Below are 19,408 nucleotides of genomic sequence, written 5' to 3' on the forward strand. Positions count from 1 at the left end.
TCACTTGATAGAACACAAACAATTTATTTAAAATAAATAAGAGATACATACAGTATGTACTTTCCAAAATACAACACTCTAAATGCAAATAAGGAAATTATGTTTTCTATTAAATGTTCAGTAGGTTTAAGGATAAATTGAAAACCAAGACGTTTACAGTAAAAGCAGAAGCCAACTTTGTAAAAAGTAAAATAAAATAATACTGCCATTTGTGATGTGCACAAGGAACAGAGTTTCAAGTAGATTTATAATCAAGGCAGGTCACCCTCTTTATGCAATAGGTTTTAAAATACATTGAATAATCCAGATAGATCAAAGCAGGATTCATGAAATTGCTCTCCCAATTCTGAGTGTTCTGACAGTGTGTAATCCATTTTCTCAATCCTATTTTGCAATGAAGAAGACATCAGCCTACCACTCAAAAAGTACAGACAGATTAATTGTGTAGGAACATTTTTGCCAAAGTACACCACAATCTTCAAAGAAATACATTTGGATGTTTGTGTTCATCCTAGAAGAAAATGGTAGCTAGTTTATTGAGTAGCCTTCTGTAAAATTAAGTAAGTAAACATGTACAGCATGACAGATATGGCAGTTGTCATTTCACAAACTGTGTAATAGTGGAAACGTACTGTGTGTGTGACCTAACGGATGGTGTGATGCAACAGACATGAGCAACATAGCACAGGAGACATCCTATATGTCAATATGTGCAAAGCAATGCAAGAGGAGAGTAGCTTTACCTTCAGGCTGACAAAATGTATCATTGTCACTCTCTTGGTCAGTCTTCACAATCCAAACCACCATTACAGATCTGATTGACACGAAATCTGTGGCATGGGAGGCCTATGTTAATGGACTTTAAGTCTATGGTGAGGAGAACACAGCTCCCTCCTCTCCTTGGTTGGGAGTGACAGACAGTCAGTGCTTCATTTTTCATTTACCATCTCCTGTCCTCCTCTACGGACCAAATATGTAAATCCATCAGTCTGAAAACACAATCAATGGATGACTCACTCTGAACTTTGCCTGTAAGTGGAGACGTTCAACATGTCCCCAAATAAATCTCCATCTGTACAACAATCAATTGTTCAATTTACTCTTGACAAACCATGTCTGAGACTAAAATGTAAAAATCAGTGCAATAGTTTTAGGTGAGCCTCCCCCGGAGCGGGACAACAGTAGGGGAAGGAGAAATGTGGGTTTGGGGAGGTGGTGGAGGGTGTGTGTGAGGGGTTTACAGTTCTGACTGGGGGGGTACCATTGTGGGGAGTGAAGGCGTCTCATGTGGTGGAGGTCTGTGTGACGCTCCTCTGGCTACTGGTGCTCTTGATGACGTAAGTGGAGGAGTTGCTTTTGCGGCTGGAGTCGTTGTCACGCTCGCAGTGGCACTGGGAGGACTTGAGGTAGCGGGCCGAGCAGCACACAAAGTTCTGCCTCAGGTCTGAGAACAGGTGGCCCGCAAAGCACATGTAGATCCACGGGTTACAGCAACTGTTCAGACTGGCCAGCAGCATGGAGATGATGAAGGGCATGGCTGGGGAAACAAGACACACACACACACTTAGATTTTAATTGATTGCAAATTGCCAATACATTTTTAAAGATGATATCTGATTGGATCGATCGATTTCCATTGATCTCATTCACACGTTGTAATGATCTACATTTCAGACAGAGCTTAACATCTTATACACATGACAGCCGTTCTCATTATGAAATTATCCTCTGGTTCTTCTAAGGACAAACATGAGGAAATCATTTACATCTTAATTATCTCTCCCTTTCTCATTTCTCCCTTTCACTCTTTCTCTCTCTTTCTCTTCCCCAGTGATTTTACCCACACACCGCTACTGATTGGATAGCCTATCTATGGGGCTAGTTTGGGTCCGTCAATGTGTCATTAAATGCTTTCAATATGTGTATATGCAGTGGCGGATTTAGGTATAGGCGACATGGGCAGATGCCCAGGGCGGCATCTTGCCGGGGGCGGCTGCACAAAAAAAATCCGTAATGGTGACATTTGCGTGATTGGTTTTCTATCGCTCATTTACACGTCACGTCAATGATATCATGTCAACACATGGGACTGTGGGTTAATTAACTTTGTCGGAGTGGGCGCCCTGATTCTAGTTTGTGAGCTAGGCAGGCTACTGCCTGGGAAGGTCTCCCATTCAGAAGTACGAGATGGGGAGGGGGCGGGGGTAGGTTGACCTCAGGTCTCCCCACTGGAAGCCCGAGGTAGGGGGAGTGGGGGAATCTATCAAATAGTGCACCTATAACTTTGTACAGTACTAATGCAATTAGTAAAATCATCACTACGAAATGCTACCAAATAAATCACAATGCATTCATAACACTGTGAATATATAGTTTCACAGACACATTGATGCATTTTTTTATGGTTTGTGCTAAATCGTTATAATAAAATAATATAAAACCAGTCTGCACACCACCAAGGTGAATTGGTTTAGTCTTGACTCTTGGTTGACAGTGTTGGTAGATGGGTAATGTGTTGGTGCCTGAGTGCCAAATCAACACAAATGTGTTTCTATTTGTCTTTGTTACTTCTTTTTGATATTTCAGAGGCTTATGTTTGTATTTATTTTTATATTTATATAGTTTTAAATGTTATGATTATTTATTTGTGTTGTTCCAAATATCTGAATAAAAATTACAGTTACTGCAGAATGGTGCTTTGTTGTTGGCGGGGGGGGCTGAAGGGGGGGTTCGCCCAGGGAGCCATACAAGCTAGCACCGCCACTGTGTAAATGTATGGTAGATTTAATTTTTTTAAGTCATTGGATTTTGGTGATGTTGACATTTAAAAATATTGTCCCATGTACATTGTGTAATATAGTGAAGGTACCTAACTAGCCCCGTAAGGATATCGAATGCCTAACCAAATTGACCATGGGCATTACGATTGGGTCGCATGCAATGCAGCTGGGTTCCGAATTGATGATTACTTGGGTGCTGCCAGCTGTGGGCATTTGGGCAAGATTGAAATAAATCCAACCCAATGAAAACTGTTACTGTATCCTTCATTCTGTGACATACCATTTTTTCCTACCATCCCGCAAATCTCTGTTTGGGATGAGACTGACTTTATGACCAATTTTATCCTATTTATACTTAGTAGTCAATTTTGACACTAGAAAACATTTTATGACACATATTTTCAAAAGGAGAATTAGCTTTTTAGGGGCAATGGAATTGGAATTGGAATTATTTAATGGAATTGTCTCATGTCCTGTATTTAACATCTTCTTGGTGATGGCTAATCTCTCTCCATACGTCCCTTTCCTCCAATATTCCTCTCACATCATCTTTAATGACTGGCGCTCTAGCTCTAATACGAAGGTTGCTCAAATCTAAATCACTGGGAGCAATCGGCGGGAGGGCACAGGAGCACAACCTGAGTAAATAGGGACTAATTGATCCGTCAGTCATTAAGGCTGTGAGTTATATGAGCACAAGTGTCCCGATGTGAACACTGTAACTCATTCTTTTGTCTGGTGATTACAGTGTCAGAGCAGGGAGGACACACATTTACCGGGGATAGGGCCGACATGTGGGGGAAACAACTTTCAGTGATGCAAGAGTAAAGTGGAATTGATCTACTAGATAACTACAATAAAGAGGTAATACAAAACAAAGTAAACTCAGTCATATGACAAGTCATTATGTCCTGCAGCATTATGATATCCTGCAGCATTAGGATATCCTGCAGCATTAGGATATCCTGCAGCATTAGGATGTCCTGCAGCATTAGGATGTCCTGCTGCTAGTAAAGTAGGTACTCTGTAATTCTATTGCTTTGTAGCTTACTTTGAGCCACAAAATGACACAACTTAAATCTCAAAGGAACACAAGGCAGTATGATAGATGAATGAATAACTCAACACGTTTCTTCTCTCATATTCATAATCTTGCTCTTGGATAGATGTGAGGTAGGGAAGGATATGAATGAATGCATCTTGGCATTGGATCGATTATCTTTTCACTGAGGCATGACAGGTGGTTGAGACCCAGAGACACCACAAGGGGCACTAAGCAGCAGTCAAACAGACAAACACAGACTAACACTTACACACAGCTTCTTTGTTCTAACTCTGTTAGGCAAAGCCAGAGCTTCCGTGTTTGGAAGTATTTACCAGTAATAATAATGGTCCAAATGTAAATGAATGTTCTGTGTATGCCACAGTACATTCAATATATACTGTATGCTATGTTAAATAGCATACAGTATATGGGCTCCTGGGGGGTGCAGCGGTCTAAGACACTGCATCTCAGTGCTAGAGGTGTCACTACAGACACCCTGGTTCAAATCCAGGCTGTATCACAACTGGCTGTGATTGACAGTCCCATAGGGCGGTGCACAATTGGCTCAGCATCATCCAGGTTTGGCCGGTGTAGGCAGTCATTGTAAATGAGCATTTGTTCTTAACTGACTTGCCTAGTTAAATACATGTCTTGCCAGATCATGTCTATAAAAATGTTTTATGGCTTTGTAAAAGGTGGAGCATGGCTGAGAATGGGGCCAAGATGTCATTTGAAGGAAGGAATTATGATGATAAATAACCTTTGGTAGATTAGCTCATGGTGCCGTTTACCAGGAGACGATCAATCACACTAAACTGGCAAATTAGAATCTTTCCCTTGATTCGTAAATCTGCTGTCAGGTCCTGTACTGACTGGTAGCCACGGTTTAGGCTCTTTAGCACATTCATAAAGGCTGACACAACATCAAACTATTTTATTTCCTCTTCTAAGAAAGACAATTATTTACAATCATCTGAGTTTAATATCAAGACTGCACTTCAGATGATTCACTGCCAGAGAAGCTAAGCAGTAGAATTCCAAAACAAGACTCTGTTTTGGCTCTCAGCCAACCACTGACCTGGCTATCAGATGCACTACACTATTAATTCCTTAAATGGAAGCTGGTACAATAACTCTCTATTTAGTCTCTGATCACATGATTGTTTGAGTCGACACAACTGAAAAGGACTTCCGTGTTTTAATAAAAAGGCACATCTAACATTATATTTAATAACACTTTACTAAGGCCTCCACAGTGCTAGCTGTGCCACTAGAGATTCTGAGTTTGAGTCCAGGCTCTGTCGCAGCTGTCTGCGACCGGAAGACCCATGGGGCGGTCCACAATTGGCCCAGCGTTGTCCGGGTTAGGAGAGGGTTTGGCCGGCAGAGATGTCTTTGTCCCATCATATATGGTGTTTCCTCTGACATAGTGGTGCAGCTGGCTTCCAGGTTAAGTGGGCATTGTGTTAAGAAGCAGTGCGGCTTGGTTGGGTTGTGTTTCAGAGGATGCACGGCTCTCGACCTTCGCCTCTCCAGAGTCTGTACAGGAGATGCAATTGGATACCATGTTGCCAGCAGCATACCACCCTGCATACCACTGCTGGCTTGCTTCTGAAGCTAAGCAGGGTTGGTCCTGGTCAGTCCCTGGATGGGAGACCAGGTGCTGCTGGAAGTGGTGTTGGAGGGCCAGTAGGAGGCACTCTTTCCTCTGGTCTAAACAAAGATCCCAATGCCCCAGGGCAGTGATTGGGGACACTGCTCTGTGTAGGGTGCCGTCTTTCGGATGGGACGTTAAACGGGTGTCCTGACTCTCTGAGGTCATTAAAGATCCCATGGCACTTATTGTAAGAGTAGGGGTGTTAACCCCGGTGTCCTGGCTAAATTCCCAATCTGGCCCTCAACCATCACGGTCACCTAATAATCCCCAGTTTACAATTGGCTCATTCATCCCCCTCCTCTCCCCTGTAACTATTCCCCAGGTTGTTGCTGCAAATGAGAACGTGTTCTCAGTCAACTTACCTGGTAAAATAAATAAATAAAATAAAAAATGAAATTGGGGGAGAAAAGGGGGGGAAAAAAGGGGGAAAAAAATAAAACTTTACTTTTCGAATGACTATACCAATAATGAGGCTTGGTGTCTCTTTAGTAAAGCTTCTTTAAATGCAGGGAGGAGCACACCGTGGCCATGGACAAAAGGAGTCCATGGGGACAAGGCAGACTTGTGGAGGAAATTAATATTCATTACATACTAAACTGTTTAATTAGACATACTGTTTTTTATTTAAATAATTGTCCATTGCTACATGCTAGTATTTTTTACTGATACAAACTTTTTGGGTGCGACCGCAGTATGTGACCTCCTGTTTTTGCGATCGGCAGGAATTTAGCTATGTGGGAATTGCTGGGAGGAACAGAGAATGGTGGCAATATCAGCTATCTTGATCTACACAGACGAGCTAAATTACTTTTAACAACTCTGTTCCCAGGGCCTGTTTCTGTACAACTGCTAACTGTCACAAAGATAAAAGGATGTACTTTCTATAAAAGGAGAGAGACAACTCTGTTCGTTGAGCTTTCAACTCTGAACTATTCTTAGTAATGGTAGATTCCTTCATTTCTGCAAATCTTATAATAAAGTTGTTGTTTGAAAGAATCTGCAGTCTCTCTTACTATAGAATTTCTACCACAGAATGCTGATCGATGGAGTCACTGCCAGTCAGCATCACACAGCAGAGCAGAGGGTGAGGCAACTTGGGGAGTATGAAGGCTGTACACTCAGGTATGGATGGGCATGGACACAACTCATAGATGGGATGCTGCAGATCAGTATCTGATAATCAATATTGAGACAACATAGGCAGTAAACTTTGTCTTGGTCAAAAAAAATACGGTTTAGCCAGTTTTCTTCATTATGTTGCCATTCAAAACAAATTACAATATAGTGCTAAACCCACAGGAACAATGAGCTTGTTCCTGTGGGTTTAGCACTATATTGTAAAATATTGTAAAAAAAGACTATAGTACTGTAGTATTACTATATGTATATATTATACAGTGAGTGTACAAAACATTAAGAACACCTTCCTAATATTGAGTTATACCCCCAGGAGGTCACATACATAGCTTTCACCTGCATTTCACGGTAAGGTCTACATCTGTTGTATTCGGCGCATGTGACAAATAACATTTGATTTCATTTGACTTGATTCACCTGGTGAGTCTATGTTTTGTAGACTGTGTGTGTGTGTGTGTGTGATTATGTATTTACATGTGTGCACTCTAGAGTGTGTTTGTTTATATGAGTATGAGAAGGTATTCAAGTCCTAAATCCCTTACATTTAAGCTATGGTACTGTTGTGTAGCAAGAGGGAGGAAGCACAGGTCCACATGAAGCTTCAATCAATGATATTGCTGTGGGTTGCTGTTTGGGAATCATGTTTCTGCTGAGTTCACCCCTTTTCAGGGAAAGCAGGAAACAGAGAACTTGAATTTTTGTGTTTGCAGTTTGATTTTATTGCGAGAGTGGTGGAAAATTCTCTTATTTGAGCCCATCTCTGGGGAGCCAATGTATAACGATTTTCGAGGAGGAAAAACACCACTGACAACCATTCTGTACTGATGTTTTCAATTTACAGTTTAGCTTCTCTGTGGCAAGAAAAGGAAGCTACAGGTTATTTTAGCTCTATCAAGGGGTATGTCAAATAATCTGCTCTGTAATAAAGTGTCATGACTTAAATCCTACATTATAGTTTCATCAGAATAGTATTACAAGTGTGTCTTGATAGGTTGTTATCTGAATGTGAATAGGTGTAATGCTGACATCATTATCTGCCATGATGGAGGTAATAGGCAGTGTGATGTGGTCCTTATCAAACATTAGCAAAGTACTGCATGTGTTACTAATGGCCTCCTCAGTAATAGCCGTTAGTCTGGGCTCACTCTGCTGGCTGTGGTGTTGCTAGCTAATGGATACCTTATCTCTCCATAGCCACATGCAGCCAGGTTCTCTTCCATAATGGCTGCTTTCAAATAGTTTATAAGCTACTTTTTTTCCATTTTAAAGCCAATATATTATGGATTTTCCAATTGTATTTTATGGAAACGTATAGTGAAAATAAACTATTTGCACCATGTTGCATCCCATGTGTATCCGTGAGAGTTAATGCTCAATATGCCAATATAACTGCATCGGCCTTACTGCTGTTAGCCCATAGAAACTCAACAAATAAAAGATTCACTACATGGAACAACAGATAGTCTAACGTGTGCTCTGGGAGTCGTGAAGCAAGGTCAGGGAGTGAATCATTTAATCAATAAACGGAACATAATACAAAACAAGAAACACGAACAACGCACAGACATGAAACTGAAACAACAACACCTGGGGAAGGAACCAAAGGGAGTGACATAAAGAGGGCAGGTAATCTAGGAGGTGATGGAGTCCAGGTGAATGTCATTAGGCACTGATGCGCGTGACGATGGTGGCAGGTGTGCGCAATAATCTGCAGCCTGGTGACCTAGAGGCCGGAGAGGGAGCACATGTGACAGTACACCCTCCCCGATGCGCGGCTTCAGCTGTAGGATGCCGACCAAAATGACAATCCAGGGGATCAGGAGCGAACCGGTCACCTCTGCTGAGGCGCGGGAACCTGTCAATCCAGCTGAGGCGCGGGAGCATCGCGACCTAGAGGGCTGGAGAGAGAGCACACGTGACAGTACCTCCTAACTGGCACGGGGCTCCAGCCACAGGACGCCAACCAAAGGGACGATCCCGGGGAACAGGGGCGGACCGGTTGCCTCCGCTGAGGCGCAGAAACCTGACAAACCGGCTGAGGCATGAGATCCTGATGACCCGGCTGAAAACTCCCTGGTTGCATTGGCTGAGGCACGGGAACCTTTTCACCCAGCTGAGGCATGGGAGCCTATCGATCCCACCGAGGCATGGGAACCTGTCAAGCCAGCTGAGGCATGAGAGTCCGACGAACCACCTGAGGCCTCCCTGGTAGCTCCGGTACTGACACCCGGACCCAACATCACCTCCAACACAAAAACAAAAAAAACACTCCCTGATGCTTCCCTTTGGTGAGGCGTTATTCTGTAACATGTGCGCTGGGAGTCGGGAAGCAAGTCCAGGGAGTGAATCATTTAATCAATAAACATAAGCACACGTGACATAGTCCAAAAATAAATCAAAAGGAAGTTGGTTTTAAGGTGTCTGTTCTATATCAGAAAGATATAATAAAGATCAGAACATTATTATTTATTTATTTTGCCCATACAAAATATTTGGGGGCACTAAACCACTTCCACTGTACTTCCTTCAGATGAGTCTTTTGAGGCTGGTGCAAAACAGGTCTCATCTTTCCATAGAGTGGTCATATTCGTCTGTAGGCCAAACCGTTCTGACGCTACAGACGTTTCCGTGACAAGACCGATTTTCGGGATGTCTCATGGTCTGACAAACACAGCTGTAGCTTGGCCACCTTCCAACGCATATGTTGAAGGCTGCCATTGGCGGATGCGGTGGATTGAGACGCAGCCCATGCAGAAACTGTTATCTCTAGCTTAAACAGATGGATTTGGATGTTTTTTTTTGATTATGCTAAATATATTTCCATGGGGGCGCGGACATCTACTCTACTTTTTTTTTTAAAGATAACTTTGGCTGAGAATTGTTATTTCTATAGTTTTCCATACACTTGTAATGCAAGATTGTTTGGGGGTTCTAATAACTGTTTACCACCTCGTTTTATTTCCTGGTGTTTGTCTTGAAATGTTGGGAAATCATTTGTGATGCTGCTGCTGTGGGAATCAGAAGGGAACAGAACAGAAGAGAACAGTTGTGTTGAATATTATTATTTGACCCTGCTGGTCATCTATGAACATTTGAACATCTTGGCCATGTTCTGTTATAATCTCCACCAGGCACAGCCAGAAGAGGACTGGCCACCCCTCATAGCCTGGTTCCTCTCTAGGTTTCTTCCTAGGTTCTGACCTTTCTAGGGAGTTTTTCCCAGCCACCATGCTTCTACACCTGCATTGCTTGCTGTTTGGGGTTTTAGGCTGGGTTTCTGTACAGCACTTTGAGATACCAGCTGATGTAAGAAGGGCTATATAAATACATTTGATTTGTTTGAATTTGATTTGAATAAATAGTGCTGTGCTGTACCTCTGATGTATTTCCAATGGATGGATGGTCTCACTTTGATTTACCATGCTCCTTAGCTGATTACAGCAATACAGCTTAAATTATATATTATACCTCTTCAAAGGATAGAACATAAACAACATGGCAACCCCAAACAGTAGGCCATCTACTGTATTTAGTTCAGCGCAGATTGTCCAATCCCCCTCCCATGCATACCAGAATCCGAATGTGAATAGGCCTGGCTAATGGGATACAGTATGTAAAGTGTGATTGACTGGGTATTGAACCCTGGTCATACCGTATATTAGTAAAGAACAAGAAAACTCCCAATTCACCGCTTTATTGACAATGTTTCAATCCGAAACGGATCTTCATCAGGTCAAACAAACAAACTGAGTGCTCACATGCCAAAATATACACATTTCACCTCACATGACCATTACGGACATGACGCATGCTGGGTGCAAAAACAATTTGTGTGTCTCTAATAATTGAATAACAATGCGATTGGTACATGTAGTAGTTCCAGAAAATAATATATATATACCAAATGACCAAGTAGGTGACCTGGAAGGCAAGACCAATCAAAATGACATACAGTGTTTCCTCCTTTAAAAGTTGCGTCATACTGCAGCACACCTTGCGGACTGCTGCAGAATTCTATGGCACATTATTTAATTGTCAGCCATTTTCACCATTAATGCAAGTTAGTGCTAGTTTGACCACTAGAGGGCATCTTTGAGAAGCATTTGATAGTCTTCAATATTGGCATAACTAGAGAATTTAAAACCTTTTTTGTAAGAACATAGTATATGGGATTGATTTTAATAAATTTAGCTTAATTAATTTGATTAATATTATGGTGTTTCTGTTCCAAGAAGGCTACAGTACTAAGAGCATAAGAGGATTGGAGGATTCTAAATTAATATCTAAGGGGCATAACATTTCCACACCCTAATTGTAGTGTAACCAATACCCAAACCGGTCCCCATGCTTGTTTCATATCAGTGCAAAACGATGCTGAAATAGTTATTGCTTAAAATCCTATTGCTTCTAACTTCAATATGCTTTTTAAATATATAAGAATGGAACGGAAAATATGGCGCTGTACAACGTGACAGTCAGGAGTAGGCTGCAGTACTGGGCTATTCAACTAAAGAATCCTTGTGTCGTGCGGTCACGTGGGAGACCGGGGTTCAATTCCCTGATAGGGAGGAAGGAGTAGGCTGTCCTTGTAAAAGATAATGTGTTCTTAACTGACTTTCTTAGTTAAATAAAGGTTACACTAAGAGCATAACATTTCTACACCCAAATGGAGATTCAGTGAATATAAAAATCTCTTTGATTAATAAAGACCAGTCCCCATGCTTGTCTCAGAGCAGTGTGAAACATTGCTAAAATAGTTGTATCCTAATGCTTCTAACTTCAATATGCTCATTAAATAAACAAGACCTAAACCCACTTTTAACAGCACATTACTCAACACTGGTGAGACTCATGTCGCGTATGGTAGGCCTACAGTATATCAACAAATAAGACGTGACTCTCCGCCAATAATTACATATAGAGGATTGGAGGATTCTAAATTAAAACCAAAAGCCTCCTCATGGGTCTCCCAGTGGCAGCCAGCACAGGTTTTGAACCTCCATCTGTAGCATAGCATGTTGAACTGCGATGCAGTATCTTAGGCAGCTGCGTCACTCGAGAGGCCTCATTCACGACGTATCAAAATACAGAGAGATGTTGGCTTATATTCAGTCAACACATATATTTTAAGAATATCATGGAATATAATTGAACATTTTCGTTTCTCCATGCTTGTCTCAGAGAAATGCGAAACGGTGCTGAAATAGTCATCCACAGCGGGTAGGCTATATATAACGATATTTTGGACATTATTATTTTTTTTTTTAAATGACAGTGAGCGATTGTAATCTGAATAAAGGCCAAAATAATATTTATAAAGTACAAAATATAGCCCTGCTAATAGCCATAATGGCGTTGTACAACGTGACCATGTGTGTTTGAAAGAGTATTTTCCAGTAAGCAACAATTTGTTTACCTTCATTAGACAACTTTGTTCTGATATTTCTCTAATTCAGTGATATTTTTTTCCCATAGTAATTCGTTATGGATCCATAACTAAATAAACATTGGCATTTTGAAAGAGTATTTTTATCATTATTTTATTAACGAAAGCATCAACATGATGATGAAATACAGTACTGTACAGTATATACATTTGTATACATTTGTATAATAAAGCATTTAAAGCATGTTGAAGATATAAGCCACCTGCATTTGTTTATTAGGCTGTAGCAGAACAGCCCTTGCTGTGCCTAGTGAGTAGTTGGTCAAGTTCTGTTGCCAGAAGAGTAGAAATGGCAGGGTGAACTGACGACCTGATGAACCCGCCAGGTATGTTGACTCTGCCTGTCGGAGGTGGAGTTCCAGAGCTCACAGGTGTGCGTGGCATGGATCCTCGCCCTCTTCAACGCGTCATTCTCCGCCTTACTCTCCGCCGATGCCGCCTGGCTCTGGACCAATGGATCAGCTGTCGCCCGTACCTCTGCCCTCAGATAATGTTTCTCTTTCTGCTGGTTTGCCTTCAATGACTCGATCTCGGTCTTCAAAGTTTGAATCTGATCCATGTGCACCTTCATCAGATGAGCAGAATGCTACCGCCCTGAGCCCCCTTCGATTACAGTGGCCTATGATAGAAACGGTTGATCAATTAAGAATTAAAAGTGACTCCAACATACACATGCTGCGTATACATTTTAAGAATCTAGCAAAACAAACCGTTTTCTTGGCAACCATGCGTTTTTTCAGTGCGGTCCGTTGTCCAGCCGTTTGCTACCCAGTGGAGCGGGGTGGGGGTCCACCACCCCTCCCTTCCTCCAGCTCCCTTCCCCATGGGGTAGGTCCGTCTTCTGTGCACGGCTCTGCGGCCCATCCCGTGCCCCCTGCCCTCGTGCCTTGAACCTTGCGCGCCCTTACAGAATTCTAAATTAATAATAATAATCGCTTTGTTTAAATAAAAACAATATTTTGGAGATTATTTTGTTTTCAAATAACGTAAAATTAGTGAGAAAAAGGCCAAAAAGGCCATTCTTGTTACTAATTTGCAAATAAAGCCAGTTTGTTATTTAAAATGCTTTCTTTCTGTTTTTAGAGGGAGAGAAACCAAAAACCTACAGTCAAGGCCAGCACCGGGATTGAACCAGCATCTGTAGCAACACAGCAAAGCAGTGTCTTAGACCGTTGCGCCACTAAGGCACTGTACTGTACAACATGACTGGTCGGGAGTAGGCTACAGTACTACAGAGACACAGTAGCACCTTGGGACCCAAAACATAATCAGTGGTATAACTCCCCCTTTTGCTGGTCTGGAGCAATGAAGTAGTGATGCAGGGTACTGTACTAAACCACAAATGAAGTCCCACAGCGTAATTGCAAAAGTTTTAGTGGAGCAACCACATTATTGGCTAATGGGGAGGCTCTTTTTTAGGGGTGTAGGGTGGAAGCACGGATCTTTACAGGAAGCAGACAGACAGGAATTCCCTGTTACGCGGAGACCGCTCCTACCCTTCACCCCTAGAAAAAGCCTCCCAATTAGCCAATACAGTCGCATACACAGAATTTGTACTACACAAAGTGACTATGACAAACAAGCCGACTATCTGGATGAGCGTTTCAGACAACGGGGTTACCCAGAGGAATGGCTGCATGACGCAAGGGAACTTTATAAAAATACGACCCAGGATGACAGCCTCACGCCCAAACTGCCCCGCCCTCCCTTCCTTCCATGTCTGTTCCTAATTAAATGTTGACTCCCCGTACCTGCTTCTCTACTCCAGTGTCGGTCCTCACAGGCTCAGTGTTCTGTCCCTCATGGGGACACTATGGCACCTCAAATATTCAAGCCCCCTTGGGTGCTGCCATAGAGTTACATTAGAAGTGCCCACCAAGAAGGTCATTGGCCACAGATAAAATGACATCAAATCATGTTTTATCTACATTAGCTTTGATTGGACTGATCATGTCAACATCATACTTTCAAAATCTTAGCTAGCAGTCATCATCATGAATCCAGTCGACAATCTACTGGCAAATCCTTTTTAATCCTTGTCAAATGAAGATAAATAATTAATAGAAATTATAGATAAAATGTAGCTGGTGCTCATTGGCCATTGGACATAAACATTAACACACAACAAGTAGGAAATTGCAACTTCAACAATGCGTGGTTTGGAAGGAATCAGTGGCTAACTGCAAGCATTGCAAAGTAATCACTAGCCTGCTGTTCAGTGGAGTGGCTGTGTGGTCCCAAGTCTAAGATTAAGGGTCTCTTTTCCTAGTTCAAAATTATAAACATTCAACATTGGCCATGCATGATTTGTGCTGCACTCAAAACAACTGTTAACTCGGAACTGCAAAATCTGACTTTAGTGAGTTCAAGATAACTGAGAACTCGGGGAAAAACGAGCCACGACTGGAAAAATACGTTTTGAACTTTCATCCAACTCGGAATTGTAAATTGGGAACTCGGGCCTCTTTCTAGAGCTATGACCTGAAGATCACTGACGTCATCATGATTCAACCCTTTTGTCTTGAAAGCACCATAAATCCAGAGAATGCCAGACTTTGATGACAAAGTTTGATGACAAAATTTGCCCACAAGTAGGACCACCACTTCAAGTGAGCACAGCACAACAAGGTGAGTCCTAAAATGTATTGTATGCTTCTGCATAAATGATGTAATATGCCAGAGAGATATGTATACTGTAGCTAAGAAAGTAATACTAAGTGTATGTTATGTAGTAAGCTGTTAGTAGCCCATGTGCCTCACTCTAATAATTTGGTTTATTTTCACCTCTTAAAATGTTGCTTACTGTTCTGACTTGGTGGTGCACATGTAGCCTGTAACCTGTTTTTGAGAACCGTAATCATCAAATCAAATCTTATTGGTCACATAAACATGGTTAGCAGATGTTAATGCGAGTGTAGCGAAATGCTTGTGCTTCTAGTTCCGACCATGCAGTAATATCTAACAAGTAATCTAACAATTTCACAACTTTACACACAAGTGTAAAGGAATTAATACGAATATGTACATATACATATATGGATGAGCGATGGCCAAATGACATAGGCAAGATGAGAATATTGTAAGAGCTTTCATTGTTTGCTTATATGCCCCTTTTATTTATCTTATGGTTCTGACTTGGTGTACAGGGAGAACACTGTAAGATGTTCTGAATTCTTTCGCTGTACATTTCAAAAGTGTTGAACAAATAATTATATTGACTATGTCTGTCCTAGCTCGCTCATTAATGTCTTAATTGAAATTATGGATTTCCTCTTATTCGCTTTTCGTCCCCTTATGCCATAGTTTGTACATCTCAATTGTCAGTAGAAACCACATTTGTTTAAGCAAGTCAGCCATATCAGCTATGTTTTTTTTTAAAGACAGTAAATGAGGCTGAATGAACTGTTTCGCTGCCAGACAAGGCTCTGCTGCTAGCCAGGTGTAGCAGTGGTAATGTGTTGGAAATGCTGTTGGGACTCTGCTGTTGGGACAGCTTTATGTAGGACCTAACAGTTTGTGGGCACCGTTTGTCACCGTTATAGTGCAATTCATGTATTGTTTAGTGTTGTGCTGTGCACTGGCTTTGCTGGCATGCATCCCACTCTTTTTTTTGTTGCACCACCAAGATTTATATGCTAAAATCGCCACTGCCAACAGCAATAGCATATTTGACGAAAACCAATGAGTTAATGAATAACATTGGATGTGGCCATAAAGCGGGTCATTAAGAGATTAATTGCAGTGGACTGTCTGCTGCTCCATCGAAGAGCTCTAGGGTGTCGTGCCGTGCGGCTGCCCTGTGTGCTGGACTGAGGAGATGACATGCGTGGCCCCACTCTTGCGCGCCGATGTACCTCCCAGGTAACAATAGCTCGGCGTACATGTATACTCAAACTAATGATTAACTGCAGGCAGACTCGGATGGTTGGGCTTCAGAGATGCGCGCAAACCACGCAGGTTACACTCATGAAAGACTGCTTCCAGTGACTTATTTTGGTAGCATGTAAATTATCGTGCGTAGGATAATTTGCTTCGCTTCAGTGGAGGGGTATTATAGCCTAATAAGATCACTGTTGTCAATGTTGATGTTGTTCGTTACAGAGAGTGAATCAAATGGACGGTGGTGGTGTTTTTTTGTCTTCATAAAACAAACTGTACCAATTCTTGAAAACCATTGTCAAATTCAAAACTTTTCAAAAATGAAGGATATGTTGATGGCTTATATAGGGATATATGAAATTAATAAAACGAATAATGTTTTTTTTGCAAATGTAACATTATGCCATACATATTCGGATCGTTGCACCCGCGTCTCCACAAGTCACAATAACATTCGATAGGTGGGCAGAGCTTCATTTGCAACATGGCATTTTGGTTGGCTGGAGGCCTATAATGAGATGCTGCGGAATTATCTACATTTATGTAATTTCATCCACTGCCTGTGTGGGTGGGCGGCTACTCCATATGATGCGTATAATCTTACAATGGCCTACATTCTCTGATGTTCCTCAGGTTGGCCAACATTTCATGGGTAAAAGTGCAGTGTCCAATATTGTGCGAATTTCAATTGACTGTCAATGGCAAAGGTTGTATAGTGTATCTTTGTATATTTGTATTACCATCGAGGCTATTAGCTATTCGTAATTATTAAAGTATTTACGTACACCATTACTGGAGCTGTGGGCTGCTTCGGTGCCCAGAATGCCGAAGTCTGATAAATAATAGTACACCGCATGCAACATTACGCACGCCGCATGATAAACCCCAAGGCAGAATACGTTTTAAATTAACCATGGACATTCATTGTCGTTTAACTTTAAAATGTACATATTAATAATTGCTTCAGTCTAGAATTGCGAAGCCCATCGTTAAAGTAGCTCCTATTACGCACATAAGCTCACCACACTGCATTTTACTGGTTCTTTTCGAGGTGGAGTTTAAATTTACCTTCCCGGGGCGCCGCTGGATCCCAAGCCGTCCACATCTGCACGGTGAAGAAAGGTGTCCAGCAAACAATATACGCCAGGACTATGACAAATGTCATTTTAACGGTGGTTATCTTCGCTTTGGAGATGAGCTTTACACTGCTCACCCGGGCGAGCGCATGACCTTTCGAAGTCTTCGGGGTGAGGCTTATGCACTGGTCCCTCTTGGTTTTCATTCTAAAGTTTTGCCATATCTTAAAGCTTATTAGCCCATAGCAAAGGCTCAGTATGGCAACTGGTATGATGTAGATGGTAAGGCTAATCCAAGTTATATACGCTTTGGCACCCCAGGGCTCAACGAAGTCACCCCAACAGTCATACACTCCGGCTCCAACATCCTTCAGAGAAAATATGTACATCTGTGGGCTGCTGAACAATAGGCTGAGGACCCACGATATAATCACATAGAAGCGGTCCTTTCTCTTGTGCAGAGACCGAAGCGGCTGACAAATCGCCAAGCACCTGTCTACGGACATCAAAACAAGCACATAGGTAGAGGCGAACATCCCGACGATTTGAAGGTATTTCACCAACCTGCACAGGATATCGGGTCCATAGAAACGGAAAGTAATGTCCCAGATAAGTTGTGGCAGGACCTGAAATATAGCCACCACCAGATCCGCGATGCTGAGGTGTTTCATGAAGTAGTACATTCGGGACTGTGTGTGCTTGGTGGTGTGAATGGCCACCAGAACGCACAGGTTCCCAGCCAGGGCCAGGAACAGGACCAGGGCGAGCACGGTCACCTCCACTTTAGCCACCTCGTCGTTCCGTTTCAGGGGGTTAGTCTGGTTTCCCCCGGTGGTCCCGTTGCCAAGGGTTGAGTTCCTCCAGGATTTGTTGAATGACCAAAAGTCCTGCTCATTTAATATGGTACTTTCCATTGTGTTGACCGTATCCTCTGCCAGTCCGCGTGCGACGCCCAAAAATCAATTGCAGCAATGTTCAGCCACCGGTAAACAGTGGAGGGTTGTTTTAAAGTACCGCGTATTCTTTGCCTCTTCGTCTAACAGGTGTCAAGGCAAAGCGTCCTAGTGTGGAGCTGTGTTGTTACCTTTTACGCACGTGGGAAAATGTAATCGCAATTTTGCGCTGAAGCCTTATTTCTTATTCATATCCGAATAGGACCAGACACTGAAGGAGAGGAAATAGAGGAAACACATAAACACCTTGTTTTAACTCAAAACAATTAAATTATACAATACCAAATTAAAGGGGCAATCTGAGATTGGTGCATCCATTTTTGTCATTTAAAATGAATGCGATTTGGCTACCCGTAGCTCCTAAGAATATACCTTATACATGCCTCATGAGCTTAGTTCAACTGTCGAACCCCATCAGAACCCAAAATATATGCTCATTTAATTGTAAACAAACATTTTCCAGTAAAGAAATATGATTAAAACTATAATTTTGATAGCATGGAAGGTTTTTGTATTCATAGCTCTGTCTGCTTTGTTATTGTTTAAAATGTAGATAGCCCCTTTAAACGAAAAATGAACAGAACCACATAATATGATTTAAGAAATGATTGATAGAGGATCACCAATGTGTAACACATTGTCTATGCATATTCTTCAGACATCCAAATTATATTTTAACATAGCCTACAAGTAATAAATAGCCTATTATGATGGGTTTTCCTAATGTAAATGTAGATTACTTACATGTGCATCTGCTTTACCCTCTGTCTTGTAAATAGAATACTGGAACGCCACAGTGCTTTTTTTCTCATAAACCAGTGAGCCTCCCTCACTAGTAGCGATCGGAATGGCCAGTATCATGATATTTATACCACTTGTATCCCTGGCCAAGATTACACACGAGAAATGGATTTAGACATTATTTCCACTAGGTGTCCATGTGCGCCACTTATAGATGATGGCCTGGTACTGAACAATTCACTCCATCTGAAATGAAAACACTGACAACTGTCCTATTTCCGAAAACGAAGTGGTCATCATCATCATCATCATCATCATCATCATCATCATCATTTACCCTAGTCAACTAAAAGCCTATAATGACAAACATAACGAACAATCATAATTAAATGGCTAATTAAATAACTTCACACTAGAGATGAAATATATGGACACTAGCTGTACAGTAGACAGCAGTCGATTTGGCTGAATCTGTAAATAGCACACCAGACTACCTCATCCCCATAGTATTACTTACCCTCTTGCTCTTTTGCACCCCAGTATCTCTACTTGCACATCATCATCATCTGCACATCTATCACTCCAGTATCAATACTAAATTGTAATTATTTTAGCCTCTATGGCCTATTTATTGCCAACCTCCCTACTCTTCTACATTTGTACACACTGTACATAGATTTTTCTATTTTTCTTT

General features: G+C 41.8%; 1 protein-coding gene across 1 annotated transcript; it reads right to left on the reverse strand.

Annotated features, from left to right (window-relative positions):
- On the reverse strand, positions 1–18,910 carry LOC139535836 (isotocin receptor-like). Its single transcript, XM_071335669.1, has 3 exons — positions 18,718–18,910; positions 17,013–18,184; positions 1–1,537 (listed from the first exon to the last, which is right to left on the reverse strand). The coding sequence occupies exons 2-3, from the start codon at positions 17,932–17,934 to the stop codon at positions 1,284–1,286; spliced, it is 1,176 nt and encodes a 391-aa protein (XP_071191770.1). The 5' UTR covers positions 17,935–18,184; positions 18,718–18,910; the 3' UTR covers positions 1–1,283.
- Positions 18,911–19,408: the final 498 nt, after the last annotated feature.

Source organism: Salvelinus alpinus, chromosome 12 (assembly GCF_045679555.1).
Source record: "Salvelinus alpinus chromosome 12, SLU_Salpinus.1, whole genome shotgun sequence".
In the NCBI taxonomy this organism is placed as follows: Eukaryota; Metazoa; Chordata; class Actinopteri; order Salmoniformes; family Salmonidae; genus Salvelinus; species Salvelinus alpinus.

Coding starts and splice junctions, on each gene's coding strand:
- LOC139535836 (XM_071335669.1), bottom strand. CDS start 17,934: ATGGAAAGTACCATATTAAATGAGCAGGACTTTTGGTCATTCAACAAA. Junction 1,538..17,012: donor TCCAGCGGCGCCCCGGGAAG/GTAAATTTAAAC, acceptor TTGTTTCCCCAG/CCATGCCCTTCATCATCTCC.